Here is a 16,701-nt window from a genome sequence, read left to right on the forward strand (position 1 = left end):
CACACTACCCGAAAAGGGATACCATGTGGAAATTTACACATATGGACTGGCCGTAGGCAGTGCTACATACGGGAATCCCAGGGGGGAGAGAGCACCGCACTGAGACGGCAGAGCAGGCTCTACCAAGACTCGGGCAGCCAGACCTGAACCAGTAGATTGGAGAACCCAACCCCCACGTGCTGTCAGGTATGCCAGCTTACCTGCGCCACACGCCCGCGGCCCCCCTTCACAAGAGGCGCTCCAGGAGACGAGGAAGGCAGGGAGGTCTGCTGGTGAAACTAAAGATCCAACTGTACTTATATTGAGCGGCCGCTCAGCGCAATGGCTCCATGTCCAGCGCAATGGCTCCATCCTGTCTCATTGGTTTCTCCTATCGAAGCCTTTCTTGTCCGTGATGCTGCTGAGCTGCCTCATCCACTGTTGTTTTCAGCCTTTCAAGCTGTCTCGACAGCGCTAACTGGACCGCATCGCACTCAAATCCCCACGCGACGGCGCTCTGTGCACAGATGCAGCCATGGCGTTGACCTCTCAATGACGAGCTAACCCTTCAGTTGGCCTTGATAAATGTACGGTCCCTGGCAAGCAAAACATTCATGCTCAACGACTTTTTTATCTCTCGGGAGCTAGACTTTATGTTTCTGTGTGACACCTGGGTCTCCATCGGCGAAAACACCCCTTTCTCTGAACTTCTTCCACCTGACTGTAACTTTTTTAATTCCCCCCGAGTGACTGGGAGGGGCGGAGGCGTCGGCTCTGTTTACAAGTCGCAATTTCACTGTCTGCAAATTCCACACACTGGGTTGGCAAGCTTTGAGCTGCAACTGTTTGAAATTATTCAGTCTTGCCCCGTTTTGTGGGCAGTGGTGTATCGCCCACCTAAATTCAACAGAGACTTTATACATGACTTCACTGATGTTTTAATCTGGGCTTATGGTTAATTATGATCACATATTAATATGTGGTGATTTTAATGTCCATGTCTGTTGTGAGTCACAGTCTCTGACACGGGACTTTCTGAACCTCCTTGACTCATTCAATCTTAAGCAATCTGTCACTGGCCCAACACACGAAAAGGGTCATACACTAGATCTAGTGTTATCATATGGTGTATCTGTCTCTGTGAATGAAATCTGTGCTATGTCCTTCTCCTATCACTCCCCAATTCTGTTCACTGTGTCATTTCCATTTTTAGGTAGTACCCCCAGGGTCTCCAAGCGGGTCTCGCGTATGCTCAACTCCTCAACTGCTGGGCAATTTTCAGCCGCTTTCAATGTCTCCCCTTTGTGTAGGCTGTATCTGAGCTATAGCGCTGAGTATTCTGCTGATGAGCTTCTTTCTATGTTCTCATCAGCTTGCACCGGCATTCTGGACTCTGTAGCTCCTTTCAAGGCCAAACGGACAAAAGCTCATACTACACCATGGCTCAACGATGCAACACGCGAACTCAGACGTGCCTGTAGGCGGGCGGAGCGCAAGTGGCAGAAGGACCGCCTCCATGTGTCCCTCCAAATCCTCCGAAGTTGCTTGGCGGATTACCACCGAGCCGTTAAAACCGCCAAATCACAGTATATTTTCATCATGATCTCCAGAAATAGTCACAAACCCAAGGTTCTCTTCAATACACTAAATTCTCTCATAAATCCCAGCAATGGATCCCCTGTTTTGCCCTCACCAGCCCTCTGTAAAAGCTTTCAAAAATTCTTCATTGAGAAGATTGCAGCACTCAGTCAGCAGCAGTTTGATTGCACAAGATGGAAGTCCAGCCAGAAGCGCATTGCAATAGTCAAGTCTAGAAATGACCAGGGCTTGAACAAGAAGCTGTGTTGCATGCTCTATAAGGAACGGTCTGATTTTCCTGATGTTGTGCAATGCAAACCTGCATGACCAGGCTGTCTTTGAGATGTGGTCTTTGAAGGACAGCTGGTAATCAAAGATTATTCCAAGATTTCTGACCGACCCTGAAGGAGTATTTAAAGATGAACCTAGCTGAATGGTAAAATCGTGTTGTATGGTCGGATTAGCAGGTAAAACAAGCAGCTCAGTCTTTGCTAGATTGAGCTGCAGGTGATGTTTTTTCATCCATGCCAAGATGTCCGCCAGACAGCTTGAGATTCGTGCAGCTACTGTGGGATCATCTGGTTGAAATGAGAGGTAGAGCTGTGTGTCATGATGTACTGTAAATGGAGAAGAGGAGAGGTCCAAGCACTGAGCCCTGAGGAACCCCTGTGGTCAGTTGATGTGTTTTGGATACCTCTCCTCTCCAGGCAACCTTAAAAGACCTACCTGTGAGATAGGACTCAAACCAGTGGAGCGGAGTCCCTGTGATGCCCAGTGATGAGAGGGTGGACAGAAGAATCTGATGATTCACAGTGTCAAAGGCAGCAGATAGATCAAGGAGGATGAGGACTGATGATTTGGATGCAGCTTTAGCCAGCCGCAGGGCTTCAGTAACTGACAATAATGTTGTCTCAGTTGAGTGGCCCTTTTTGAAACCTGACTGGTTTACGTCCAGTTGATTAGACTGTGAGAGGAAAGCTGAGACCTGGTTGAACACAACTCTTTCAAGTGTTTTCGCAATGAATGGTAGGAGAGAAACAGGTCTGTAGTTCTCTACAAGTGATGTGTCTAATGTGTTTTTTTTAAGCAGTGGGGTTACCCGAGCCTGCTTGAATGTGGTAGGGAAGATGCCGGTGCAGAGAGATGTGTTGATGATGTGTGTGAATGCTGGTAAGAGTGTAGGGGAGATGGCTTGTAGAAGATGTGAGGGGATGGGATCTAGTGGGCAGGTAGTGGGATGGCTGGAGAGGAGAAGTTTAGATACTTCATCCTCAGTGAGTGTAGAGAAGGAGGAGAGAAGATGTTTGGCTGTGGATGTGGCTGATTTAAAATTGTGTGTGTGTGGAGGTGGGAACTGACTGCTGATGATTGGTTTTATCTATGAAAAAAATGGGCAAGATCGTCTGCAGATAGAGATGTGGAGGGATGTGGTGGAGGGGGACAAAGGAGAGTTTAAAGTTCTGAAAAGTGTGCGTGTGTCTGAGGTGCTGTTGATTTTGTTGTGGAAATATGAGGATTTAGCTGTATGGACGTCATGTGAGAAGGAAATGAGCATAGATTGATACTTACTCAGGTGAGGTGGGTCGTTAGATTTACGCCATTTTCTCTCTGCTGCCCTAAGTTTGGTGTTCACGAAAAACATCAGATAACCAAGGGTTAGAGGGAGTAGAGCGAGCTGGGCTAGAAGACAGAGGGCAGATACTATCTAGATAAGAGGTTAAAGTGGAACATAAAGTGTCTGTTGCAGTGTTGACATCCATAGAGGAGAATTGTGTGGGTGACGGAAGAGAGGATGACACAATGGAGGAGAGGTGAGAGGGAGAAAGAGAATGCAGGTTTCATCTGAAACTAACTGGTAGAGGAAGTGGAAGTGTATGAGTAGAAAGATGTAGTTTAAATGTGATGAAGTAATGATCAGAGAAGTGTAAGGGTTTGACCAAAGTGTTTTCTATAGTGCAGTTGTGTATGTAGACGAGGTCAAGTTGTTTGCTAGATTTTTGTGTGTGTGTGTGAGGTTGTAAGGAGTTTGAGATTGAATGAGGATAGAAGGGAGTGAAAATCTGTAGCATACGGTTTGTCCAGGTGGATGTTGAAATCACCAAGGATTACAAGTGGGCTGCCATCCGCAGGGAATGAGGATAGCAGCACATCTAGTTCCTCAACAAAGGTGCCCAATTGACCTGGAGGGCGGTAAATGACTACAAGATGGATTTTAGCAGGAGCTGTAACTGTAATAGCATGGTATTCAAATGAGTTGTTATTACCGAGAGAGGTGTGGGTTGAGTATTTCCAATAGTTTGTGTTAAGAAAATCTGTGCCTCCACCTCTGCCAGAGTGGCGAGGGGTGTGTGAGAAAGAGAAGTTATTAGAGAGAGCAGCAGGAGTTGCTGAGTCTTCTGGACGGATCCAGGTCTCAGTCAAGGCCAAGATATTCAGATTGGATTGACTGGCAAAGGCTGGAATGAAGTTAGCTTTGTTTACAGCTGACTGACAATTCCATAGACCCAGAGAAAAGGAGGGAGGAATATTAGTAGAGGAAGGAATAGGACGAAGATTTGCAGTGTTGCGCTGCCATCTGCGTCTGATAGTGGAGCGTGGGTTAGATATAGTGGGTATGTATTGAAAGCACATTGTGAGATTAGAGAGAAGGAGAAAGAGGACAGAGAAAAAAATACTTAAGTGCGTTCTCTGTCTTCATTCTAAGGTGGAGTCGATCGTAGGTAGAGTCGAAAGAAGATGTCTTTACACTTGTCGGTCTTCACATGAGGCGGCTGAACACGAGGGCTGAATGCTCCAGCTGACGCTACCGCGACAGCGCTGATACGCTTATTAAATACACACTGATCACTACTTGAGTGAGAACAGCTGTGGACACTTTTATAATTATCCCAAAGATTAATCAGCGCAACAGACTGCCAATGACTCAAATCGAAACCAAACTATGACTCACTACCTGTGCTAAAAGCCACCAATTATTATTTGATAACGGCTGACAATTGCGTACAGCGCGCTTCAAACTGCCCTGGTTAAAGTGCAATTGTAAATAGCTCATGGAATAAAGTTATGAATGTCACCCTCTAGAATCTAGAATCAGTCAAGGTAGTTGAGAATGCGAACACCACGCTCTCTCATGGGAGCAATGGCCGCCTCCACGACTTTCGTGAAGACACGGGGCGACAGGGAGAGCCCGAAGGGTAGGACCTTGTACTGATATGCTCATCCGTCGAACGCAAAGCGTAGAAACGGTCTGTGTTGAGGGAGAATCGAGACATGAAAGTACTTCAGGTCGATCGCTGCAAACCAATCTTGGGGACAGATGCACCTGAAGACGCGTTTCTGCGTTAGCATTCTGAACGGTAGCCTGTGAAGGGACCGGTTCAAGAACCGCAGATCCAAGATCGGCCGTAACCCGCGCTCTTCTTGGATACAATGAAGTACGGGCTGTAAAAGCCGGTCTTTATATCGGCTGGAGGGACCAGCTCGATCGTGTCCTTCGCCATTAGGACTGCGATCTCCGCCTGAAGCACCGGGGCGCCCTCCTTCGACACAGAGGTGAAGTTAACACCCCTGAACTTGGGGGGACGCTGGGCGAACTGAATCGCATAGCCGAGTCTGATGGTGCGGATGAGCCAGCGGGACGGGCTGGGGAGCGCTAGCCAGGCCCCCAGCGACTTCACCAGCGGGGCCAATGGCACCACAGATGTACCCGCAGCAGGGCAGCGTAGCGGCATGCAGGGACCCGACCTGGACGGCGCGGAGGCGACCCATGGTGGGGTCTGCGTGCGCGTGGCAGCACTTACCTGCTTCCTGCGCACCCCCTGCCGGCGATTGGAGAGGCGCCTGAGGGGGACAAGGCATGGAAGTGTTGAACACCGCCAAGCACGCTCTATTGGCACCCAGAGATTTTGGAAACTGCTCTTTTTGTGAAGTTTTGGGTACCACTGGTCAGTGGCGGGACAGATGTAAATGTCACAGGTGAGCCCCCCGGCCCTCCTCCGGGGGGAGGAAGTGGTGCTGCTTCCACTTCCTGTCGAGCAGGATCCTCCATCTCTAGGTGGGCCGTCTCAGGGTCTCTTACGATGACGCTTGTCACCTGGCTTGGCAGTGGCCTGAGCAGGCTGGATGTCCTTCCTGCAGCCGGCTCCACGCCTACGCCCGGGTGGAGGCTGCTGCTGGGCTGCGGAGGGAGCCCTCGGCGACGAGCAGGCGGAGGTGCTGCCAGCCGGGCGGAGTGGAGGCAGCAGCGAGCCGCTGGGGCAGAATGTGCCGGATGGCCTACGTCTGCTTCTGTGCGGACGAGAACTGCTGGGCAAAGCTCTCGTCCGCGTTGCCGAACAACCCAGCCAACGAAATAGGGGAGTCCAGGAACTGAGTCTTATCGTTCTCCCTCATATCGGCTAGGTTGAGCCAGAGATGCCCCTCCTGGACCACCAAGGTGGACATCGCCTGGCATGGATGGTGGTTTTCGTCGCCCGTGGGGCGAGGTTCGTCGCCGCCAGGACTACCCTCGTGCATGTCCATGAGTGCCTGTGCTTGGTGCACCTGCAGCAGCACCATGGCATGCAAGGCAGACGCGACCTGGCCACAGGACCTATAGGCCTTCGCGGTCAGACCGGAAGAGGAAATACAGGCCCTGGACGGGAGCTTCGGGTCCCCACGCCAGCAAGAGGCGGACGTCGGACACAGTTGCATCGTGACGGCCCGCTCCACCGGCGGGAGACCCTCATACCCCCTGGCCTGCCTGCCGTCAAGGGTAGTGAGGAGGGAGGAGCCACTAGGTCGCCCATGGGTGCTAAACGGTGCTTTCCACGACCTAGTCAGCTCCTCATTCCCCTTCGGGAAGAAAGGCACCGGGGTGGGATGCTGAGAACCAGTGTGGCCTGCCAAGAGAAACAAATCGTCCAACCTAGAAGGTTCGGGACGTGGTGGAGGGTTCAACTCAAGCCTGACCTTTTCGGCGGCCCGGGAAAGCATAGTGGTCAACTCCGGGTCCAACTCAACCGTTGTCACTCTCCCAGAGGGAGGCAGTACAGCCGAATCTTCATCCCCAGAGGACTGAAACTCCCCCTCCGATGCAGCGATCGACATCTGCTCGTCCGCGGGTGCCCCAAAGGACACCGTCGGCCGCGCATGTGGGGGGCTGACGGGGTCCTCCGGAAGCACCACCGGTTGCGGCGCTTGCGGGGGATTAGGGTCCCGCGGAGGCTCACTCGACGGGTTTGCCCTAACCGTGATCCTCAGGTCACACGGGCCATCCGTCAAAGTAGGTCTATTCTGCTGGGCAGGAATAGACCTAAATCAAGCTATGGGTAGGGGGACTCCACCTTCCCGAAGGTAGGTGAGTCTCGACCTAAGCGCAGAGATAGTCATGTTCCCTGAGTGAGATCATGAGCTATCCACAAACGCTGCCTCAGCTTGCTCTAAGCCCAGGCACGTGATACAGCGTCTGTGACTGTCAGCGGGCGTCAGGGAACGACCGCATCCAGAAACGCACGGGTGAAAAGACATTCTGAAAAGGACGGCACGTCACCCGTGTAGCTCTTTTGTGAGGAAAATTTGCTCTTTTAGTGCTGAGGCACCCAGGGATCGACCGCGGCAGAATAACAGGGTTTGTGTGCAGCCTGTTTCTGCTCTCACCAGAAAAGGAACACACCCACCGAACCAACTGTGTGGTGTGTGTGTGTGTGTGTGTGTAATGCAATTTGCTCAGTTTCTCAGTTTGCTGTGAAAACAGCAGCTCTCTCAGCAGCAGTGAGATCGCGGTTGTGCTGTCTTGTGCCGTCTGGCCAACACAAGAGCAATTTCCCCCGGTACACGCTTTCTCTCTCTCTCTCTCTCTCTCTCTCTCTCTCTCTCTCTCTCTCTTGCAGATAGAAGGCAGTCAGATGCTTCATCAATGCCGTTCGGCTCTGAAATGAATGACAACAGTGCATGGCGATCGCGTCCGCTTTATACCCGCGCAGCGGGGCGCGATATGCAAAGCACGCACGCCAATGTTCATTGGCCCATTTTCTATATCTTGAAGCTGATAGGGGCTCCCTGAAGGGATCCCAATTTGTCGGTCTGGTCCGACGTACGTCAAACGTGACGGACTGAAAGGGAACTAGCTTTTTTCAACCGAGTGCTAGTACTTACTAATAACTTAATCTGATTTTCTTGTTAGTTAGTAGTGGTTACTAAAATGGTAATATTGGATTCTTCATTTGTTCTTTTATACACAAATATTGTTGACTCAACAACAACAAAAACTTTACGAAACAGTTTGCATACATCTTTTGAGTTATGACAATTTTGAGTGAATTTACGTTCAACCAACAAACTACATTGAGTAAGAGGAACTTAATAATTTGTAGCACAATCACTATATTTTAAGTTGATTTCTCAAAAAAAAAAAAAATTCCAACTACCTGAGTTGTAGCTCTGGAACCAATTAATCTGATCTATTTCAGTTAAAATCAACAGATATCATAGCACATGCTAACATAACTATTTAACATGTATATTTAATGAACAAGTAAGCTATTACTTGTCACTGGCAGCAACACTATCATTACTTATAAAGTCAAAGTAGTTTTCACCTTCAATAGAAACCACAAAAACTTCAACATTACAGAAACTCTGCAGAAATACAGCATTAAACACTAACAGTTCTTTCCTTTCACTAAAAACAAATTCATTAACTTAATTTCAGCATTTATTCTCATTATCCAGTCCTATGCAAAGCATGCAGGAACTAGAAATTCACTGCCTAATTTCCTAAGTAATCAAGACAATTTCCTTGAGTTACAGCAACATAATAAAAAAGCCCATTAACACACAAATTTGAGTTTAAATTTCAGACGATATTAAGTTGATGTAATGATTAAAGTTGTGGTAACAGGCCCCTGATTTAATTTTTTGAGTGTTATTCATCAATGAACAGTATTCAAAAGTGTTTGCCTAGTAGATGTTTTCTATTTAAGTAGAGGTTCCTACTGCTGAGTTCTGGTAGTAATGTTGGCCTTAGCCTTTAGCTTCAAGGCATTTGTATGGTAATCAAAGATGATGGTAATTCTGTGGAGTGATGCAAAAAGCAGTCCGCTTTTCTTCTCTCTAGCGCGCCTCTCTGGAAAGTTGGGCTGTCTGCTCTCCGTCATTCCTGTCTCACTTGCTTCTTTCCCTATGTCCAACTAACAAGACAAAAAGTCATTTTAAACCACAGAGGGCTCTTAAAATATCCCCCTACTTTAATATAATGTGACACTGTTCATGGACACATGCTTTTGAGATTTCCTCTCGTTTTGAGTGAAAATTGGAGAAAGAGTATTTCCTGTCAATGGTTGTGATCTGCTTTTCAAGCATTAACAAGGATTAAATGTGTGATTTAGATTCCAGGAGCATCTTTAAAGACAGGAATAATGCAGTTGAGTTCTTAAAAAGTCATGATTTCAAATAAGTTTTAGATTAAAACAACCAGGTCAAGTGGTAGATTACTTAAAGTGTTATTTGATTTTAACATCTTTTATTTCTGATTATAATCTTCCATAATTGCCCAGTAAACAAAAGAGGTTTAGCAATATAAAACAACAAAACCCAAAATTAGCCTCTAGAATAAACTAAAACATGGGTTCGGTAATCATGAGTATTTAACTTACTTTTGGTTGAGGATATCTTTTTCAAACGTGTGTTTGGAGACAAAATGGTACTCCACCCCTTCTTTCTCTTGCTTTTTCCGCTCCCGAGTGGTATCTGTTGAAATTTAAAGTCTGGAAATAATCAAGTGTCTTAATGCGATCCAAATTAAATTAAAGCAACCGACTGATAAACAAGCTGAACATGCTGATAAACAAGCTCATTCATTTTCTATTTTACAGATCCCAGAGACTCTGATATGCATGTAAAAATAAAAGTATGTTGAAATGTGAAATGAACATATTATTTTACCTTTAAAATCTTTTAATAGCTTTCTCTGACCTCAAGACCAACTAGTCAGATATCATTATTGGTTTATCCATTTGGTTCACCACAAAGTAAAACAAATGTGACTTATCCATTCGTAACATTATTTCTGTTCACGGTACATTTGATCCCAGAAAAGAAGTGGAAAATGCAATAGAAGACATAGTATCATATGCCGTTATGGTGTGCCTAAGACCCCCAAACATAAGTAATATAATATTTTTCATAATAGACGATTAAAGAATCTAATCAAGTAAATCTCATCAAATTAGGAAAAAAAAAACATCATGCTGATACTTCAATATCAAGTAAATTGTTGAGCTATTAAAATTGCTGAGACCACAAACAGAAAAATGAGTGTTAAAAACGTTTTACATGTACACTTGTACTTCATTTTGAGATGTAATTGACTTATATCTAGAATATATAAAGAAATCATGATGGAGACATTTGTAAAAAATTAAGTACGTTTTAGCATACTTCTAAAAGAATACTTGTTTTAGAAATAATGTAAAAGAATATAATTAAGTATGACCTGCATATAATTTTTTTTGTCACTTTAATTGCATGTTATTTATAATTAAATAAAACATTTCAAATTGATATTAAATGACAAAGCTTTACTGACAAAGCTTTACTGACGAAGCTCCGGAGCAGGTTATGTTCCAGGGTTAGTTTGCTTAAGAGGTATTTAGATGTGTTTTATATAATAATACAGTTAATAATATAACAAACTTTGTTTCAGTTATATAATATATTAATTCTAAAGAATAAACAAAAAATAATAAAACAATAAGTTAAAATGTTTTTTTAATTTTTTTTTATAAATATATTATTTGATTGTCATCTTATACATGGATCTGCATTCAATTAATTAGCATCAAACAATATAATCCTTATTCCCAGTGAAAGATTACTCAAAGATAACTTATTAAACTAAGACACTGAAAGAATGATTGCATAACCATCATAGGTGGTGATGTTCACTAAATAGTTTATGTAACTCATACAAAAATAAGAGAAAGAAGAGAAAGTAGAATGCCGCACTTCTTCTTAGCATCTGTTTCCATGGTAAATCATTGATTTCGTCGCTCTCTTGACAATATAGAGTTGTCTGAATAACTCTGGGATCTGTTTTTGGAACCAGCATACCTCGATTAAGCAAGGTTTGGGTTAATCAACTGAGAGTTCAAGGTACATGTGACGATAATTTAACCTTGCTTTCTGGAATACCGAGTCTCTGCTTGCCGTGGCGGGCCAGGATTCTCTGCTTGCCGTGGTGGGTCAGGAGTCTCTGCTTGCCGTGGCGGGCCAGGAGTCTCTGCTTGCCATGGTGGGTCAGGAGTCTCTGCTTGCCGTGGCGGGCCAGGAGTCTCTGCTTGCCGTGGCGGGCCAGGAGTCTCTGCTTACCATGGCGGGCCAGGAGTCGCTGATTGCCGTGGCGGGTCAGGAGTCTCTGCTTGCCGTGGCGATTCAGGAGTCTCTGCTTGCCGTGGCGAGCCAGGAGTCTCTGCTTGCCGTGGCGAGCCAGGAGTCTCTGCTTGCCGTGGCAGGCCAGGAGTCTCGGGTCAGGATCTATTTGCTGTGGTGGGTCAGGAGTCTCTGCTTGCCGTGGTGGGTCAGGATCTGCTTGCCGTGGAAGGCCAGGAGTCTCTACTTGCCGTAGTAGGTCAGGAGTCTCTGCTTGCTGTGGCGGGCCAGGAGTCTCGTCTTGCCGTGGCGGTTCAGGAGTCTGCTTGCCGTGGCGGTTCAGGAGTCTGCTTGCCATGGCGGGTCAGGAGTCTCTGCTTGCTGTGGCGGGCCAGGAGTCTCTGCTTGCCGTGGCGGGTCAGGAGTATCAGGTCAGGAGTCTCTGCTTGCTGTGGCGGTTCAGGAGTCTCTGCTTGCCGTGGCGGGACAGAAGTCTCGGGTCAGGAGTCTCTGCTTGCCGTGGCGGGTCAGGAGTCTCAGGTTGGGAGTCTCTGCTTGCCGTGGCGGTTCAGGAGTCTCTGCTTGCTGTGGAGGGTCAGGAGTCTTGGGTCAGGAGTCTCTGCTTGCCGTGGCGGGTCAGGAGTTTTCGTTTGCCTCAGATTTTAAATAAAGCATGACCACACTTGTGCCTTCAATTTAGTTGTAGTTATAAGTTGATTTACTACATTTACACAATATTTTTATACATGAAGAAAAATATTTAAAATATTTACATTTTTTATTTTTATGTTTTAGCCTATATATCTCTATATTAATAACTGTCTGAGTAATTCTGAGTGTTCAGCTGTAAACTCTCAAGTGTTGGCTTTCTAAATATATATTGGTTATGTGTATATTCAGAATAACGTATGAGCAGCTGTCTTTTTACTAAGAGTATGTCTAAATGCTCCATTCCAGGGGTAAATTACAAACACAGATGACTGACTAAGTGAGGGATGCAGGTGATGCAGATGAAGATTAACTAAACACAGCTGAACAGAACTAAACTAACGAGGGTAACCGTGGTGACAAACAAGTGACGGGAGACAAAAGAACATGACATGCAAAAAACACAACAGAAACATGTAACAGGTGTACTGTAAAATGTACAGACAAATATTTATGGTAAACTAAAATATGCATTAAAGTCATGTCTATTGAAACTTATGTCATGTATTTACATAAAATATATTTGTAATTCCACAATTGTAAAGATGCAGTTGCAATCTAGTGCATTTAAAATTATTTAATTTAATGTCAACGCACTACAGCTAAAATTATAATCAAGTACTTGTAATGTGTTTAGCAAGTTAGTCAGCACATTTTATTTACACAGATTAAAGCAACAATTTAAAATGTATTTTAAATTGAAGCTTTTAATTTTACGTTATTACAAAGTGCAGTTTAAAGTCTAAGAAACAATGATGAATGTGTGCTCTCTTTAAGTGCACTTCAGTGGTCTTTTATTTATTTAATTCATATCATATTATCAGCAAGTGCAGTTCTTAGATATAAAACATATACATTTTTAAGTTTTTAAGTACACTGCAAGTGCACATTCAGTACAATTAAACACACTTCATTTTCACAAGGGAGGCAGTCTCTGGTAGCATGTGTTCAAAACCGAGCAGGGGTTAGGTAGTAAGACCCTTATTAAACTAGACTGAGTCACACAGAAAATATGCTCAGAGGTGAGCCTGAAGTGCTTGCCACACACCCTAACTCTAATTGTCCACACGTTCTCTGCATATTCCAAAATAAACAATAAACTTTTATTGCCACTGGGGGGGCAAGAAGTCGGGCGATGCGATTTGTGTAAAACAAAAACTTTATGTTTATGAAGCCAATCAACAAAACACTTTTCACAGTCATGAAAAAGCAAATACAAGCCCATTTCAGTGAGTCAGCTTTGAAGTGCACGCTTCATATGGACATTTAGGGCCAGCAGGAGTCTGTTACAAAACTTTATTCCACTGAACTAGAAACAGTGCGATCATAGCTGTTGTGGTTGTCATTAGCTGTGACATGGCTAAAAGATGATGTTAAATCAACTCCACCATCTTAGCAATCAATTTTAGCACTCTACTCAAATGCCATAAATCAAATACATTTATATGTCTGACAAAGTTAGACCCTAACCCTGTTTTGCTACAGTTCGGAAGCTTGGAGCACAGTCAGAAATATGGAAACCTGCGAGTTTGAGCTTCCAGCGGGGAGAAACAGGCATGACACGCGCCAACCTAAGGCAGAAAGATGGCCTTTTTCCAGGATAAGGAGAAAAAGTCACACCGCTCCCTCCATCACTGCATCAAAAGTATAGCTGTTAGTGGCTGTGATTATCCTGTTCTTTCATCGCTCTATCGCCCCCTGTCCACATCGCTCTTGGACACCCAGAGTGGCAGTGAAAAGCTGGTTCTGTTCTCTTCTCCACTCTGGCAGTCTAACACAGCTTTATGTCTCAGAGCGGAAAATTTTGATGGTCTGCCTACAGATTATTCATGAACATTTACGAGCGTGTGGAATCAAGGCAATGGTTTTGCTTTTAAGAAATATGGCTGTTCTTGAATCTTGTTTGTCTGTTTGCTTGCTGAGTTAAAGAGTAGGCTAACTAACTAAAACTGTTGTATGTACAATTTGGTAGTTCACATCTACTGTACCTCTAGGAACTCTAGGAATTGTAAATACATGATTTACCTATCAAATAAACAATTGATGAATTAATTTTTTTGTACCTGTGCTTGAGACTAGCTGCAGATGGGGGTCTGAGTTCGGTTGCAAAAGAACTGTGGTGCAATTTACGTGAAAGTAAACCTGCATTTGTTCAGGATTTGTAGCATGTCTTGGATATAAGTAAGAGTGAGCATGCAGTGTAATCGTACAGAGTAAATACAAATAAAAACAGAAACTGATTGGCTCCTTAAAATAATCCATTTGCAAGCAGCAGAAAGTCCAGGTACAATCGCATTAGGAATCAAACCACAGCAAACATGCCCAGTTTGAAAACCCTACACTAGAAAACCCTAGAAATGGTTTAAAATCTGTCACTGGGATGGTACCATTTCAAAAGGTTCTCATATGTACCATTTAGGTACTAATATGTACACTTTTAGTACCATTATGTACCTTTAGGTACAAAGATGTACCTTTTTGAAGGGGTACTGCCCCAGAGACAGCTTTTGTACCTTTTTTTCAGTTAATTAGGCGGGAATCTGAACGGACAGGTATGTTGACAACTGAGTGTACTTGCACAGTACTTTTTGGATAGCAAAATAAATTAGTAGTATCATAGCCGTGCGGTAGTATTGTAATAGTGTTGTAGGTACTTAGCAGTGATGTATACGCAGGTCAATGTACAAACAACCCGCTCCCGACCGACATTTTCAACTAACCCACCCGCAACTCGGGCCGCAAAAAAAGAAAAGAAAATATGGTCCCCGCATTTTTTTCAAGTAGTAAATGTTCATCATAGTGTCAATTTATTCATTTATTTTGTTTCATTTTCTCTTAACAATTAAGATGCTGCATGTGTTTATCCAGTCTAATCTGAAGTGTGCGTCTCTCCCCCGACTTTCCCAACAAAAATCCCACTCCCTCTCAGAAAATAAACTGACATTACTGAGCTATGATTTTAAAAGTAGCCTATTAAAATGGTACAATGGCTCAGAATTGCTCAGTTCAACGTGTTGGGAAATCGGCATTTGTCCCGCGTCAGGAAAGGGGTTAAAAGGGCTATAAAATGCCACGGTGCCCTAAAACAGAAAATTATCCTACGTATTTTTAGCTTTCCTCACGCTGTGTAGAAATAACACTGAATCAACCAACCCTGGGTTGAGAGAGATGGTTTCTTCTCGCCACTATGACACGACCTGCGGAGCTGAATGTGCGCTCACTGGCTGCACTTATGCTGGAATGAGGATCCTCCTTGCCAATGTATTTCATACACTCTAAAAAATACTGGGTTAAAAACAACCCAAGTTGGGTTGAAAATGCACCGACCCAACAATTGGGTTGTTTTAACCCAATGGTTGAGTTGTTCTTACCCAGCAATTGGGTTGTCTTAGCAACATTTAACCCAACCACTGGGTTAATACAACTCAACCACTGGGTTAAAACAACTCAACCATTGGGTTAAAACAACTCAATTGTTGGGTTAGTGCATTTTCAACCCAACTTGGGTTGTTTTTAACCCAGCATTTTTTAGAGTGTAGTAAATTGTGTCAAGTACTATATCAATTACAAAGGTTTAATTGGCATCTTTGTTTCTAACAACCCGACCGACCGCAACCCGAATATCATTAAAAATATTTTTGGATGACTCGTAACTCCGGTTAACGTAGGCACCTGCTCATTTTGGATCAACCAGCGCATCACTGGTACTTACAGCATGCTGATATACATCCATATTGCTATTAGTGTGATATTGTGTTTATACACATTGTGTTTGACAGCACAAGTTGTAAAGAAGAACTCTTTTGTGCAGAACTGTGACAGTCACCACAAGCGGAGTGATACAAATGGTGAAATGGTTTGGGTGCTGATACTGGCAGAATATAGCACGGCTTGAAAAGACCAATCAAATTTGAGAACCAGAAAGAACTGGTACAGTTTTTACATTGCAAAATTTTTCCATGACTCGAACTCGAACTAAACTGATAGTGTAAAAGTCCTCTAAAAAGGTGGTCTGGTGTACGGTTTATGTACAGTTACTAAATCACGGATGACATATGATTGTCCAATTGTGTTCATGCTCAATCACTTTAATGCAAGCGAGACTGACGTACTGCAGGCAGAGACATTATCGTATATCTCATTTCATTTGCAGTACATCTGGGGCAAATGGACGCAAAGGGTTTTCTGTCTTGGTGCTTTGTAAACAAAACCAAATTTTCTAAATCCAAAGTATAAAACTAAGGGGAGCAACAGTGGCCCTGTTCCAAATGACACACTTCATATGCATTGTGGACTTTTGTGAAGTCCAGGAGACCGCAGGGTCACATTTTTCATTTAAGGTTTCAGGTCTATATGCGCTCTCGATGCACACTTGTAGTGGTGTTACGTCTCAGAAGTGCGGAATCGTAGGAAGACTGCAAGTGTTCAGGGTTCCAATTGGGGCAAGGCCAGATTCTATTTTGTAGTCTTTCACCAGTCACCACTTCATGACAATGAACTCAAATCTTCCTATTAGCATTCAAATCTAACAACAATGACACCATAAATGTGCTACTTTAGCACAAATTAAGCTAAAAAATTGCAATTTTCAGGCTGGTTTATCTGACTCACAAGCATGTTAAAGTAAACATACAGATGATGCCTCTAGCAAAAAGATGAATGCTTTTCATGTTTTTATTTACACTATATTATTCCCATTATTTTTCTATGAGAGGTCCATCTCATCCTCTTAATAATGTCTTTGCTGTTGTTTAAGTTGTTTAGTATGGGGAACACATATTCACTATTAACTACAACTTTTGCCTCAATTAACTCCTAATTTAATACTTATTAATAGTTAGTAAGGTAGGTTTTGTAGCATTTAAGTTTAGGTATTGGGTAGGATAAAGGGATGTAGAATAAGGTCATGAAGAATAAGGCGTAAATATGTGCTTTATAAGTTCTAATAAACAGCCAATATCCTAGTAATATGCATGCTAATAAGCAACTAGTTAATAGTTAATAACTGAACCTTAAAATAAAATGTTACCCTAATATCAATGTACTAGTAGTAAAATTGTAAATGTACTATTTCAATCCTGCTCAGGA

The 16,701-nt window shown here is 43.9% G+C and overlaps 1 protein-coding gene across 1 annotated transcript in view; it reads right to left on the reverse strand.

The window, feature by feature from the left end:
• mpp7b (MAGUK p55 scaffold protein 7b) overlaps window positions 1-16,701 on the reverse strand; it is a 124,148-nt gene that overhangs the window by 11,564 nt on the left and 95,883 nt on the right. Inside the window, exon 17 of the mRNA XM_067453388.1 lies at window positions 9,192-9,285. Within this exon, the coding sequence (XP_067309489.1) occupies window positions 9,192-9,285 (94 nt within the window). The remainder of the gene's footprint in view (window positions 1-9,191; window positions 9,286-16,701) is intronic.

Source organism: Pseudorasbora parva, chromosome 9 (genome assembly GCF_024679245.1).
Source record: "Pseudorasbora parva isolate DD20220531a chromosome 9, ASM2467924v1, whole genome shotgun sequence".
Classification (NCBI taxonomy): Eukaryota; Metazoa; Chordata; class Actinopteri; order Cypriniformes; family Gobionidae; genus Pseudorasbora; species Pseudorasbora parva.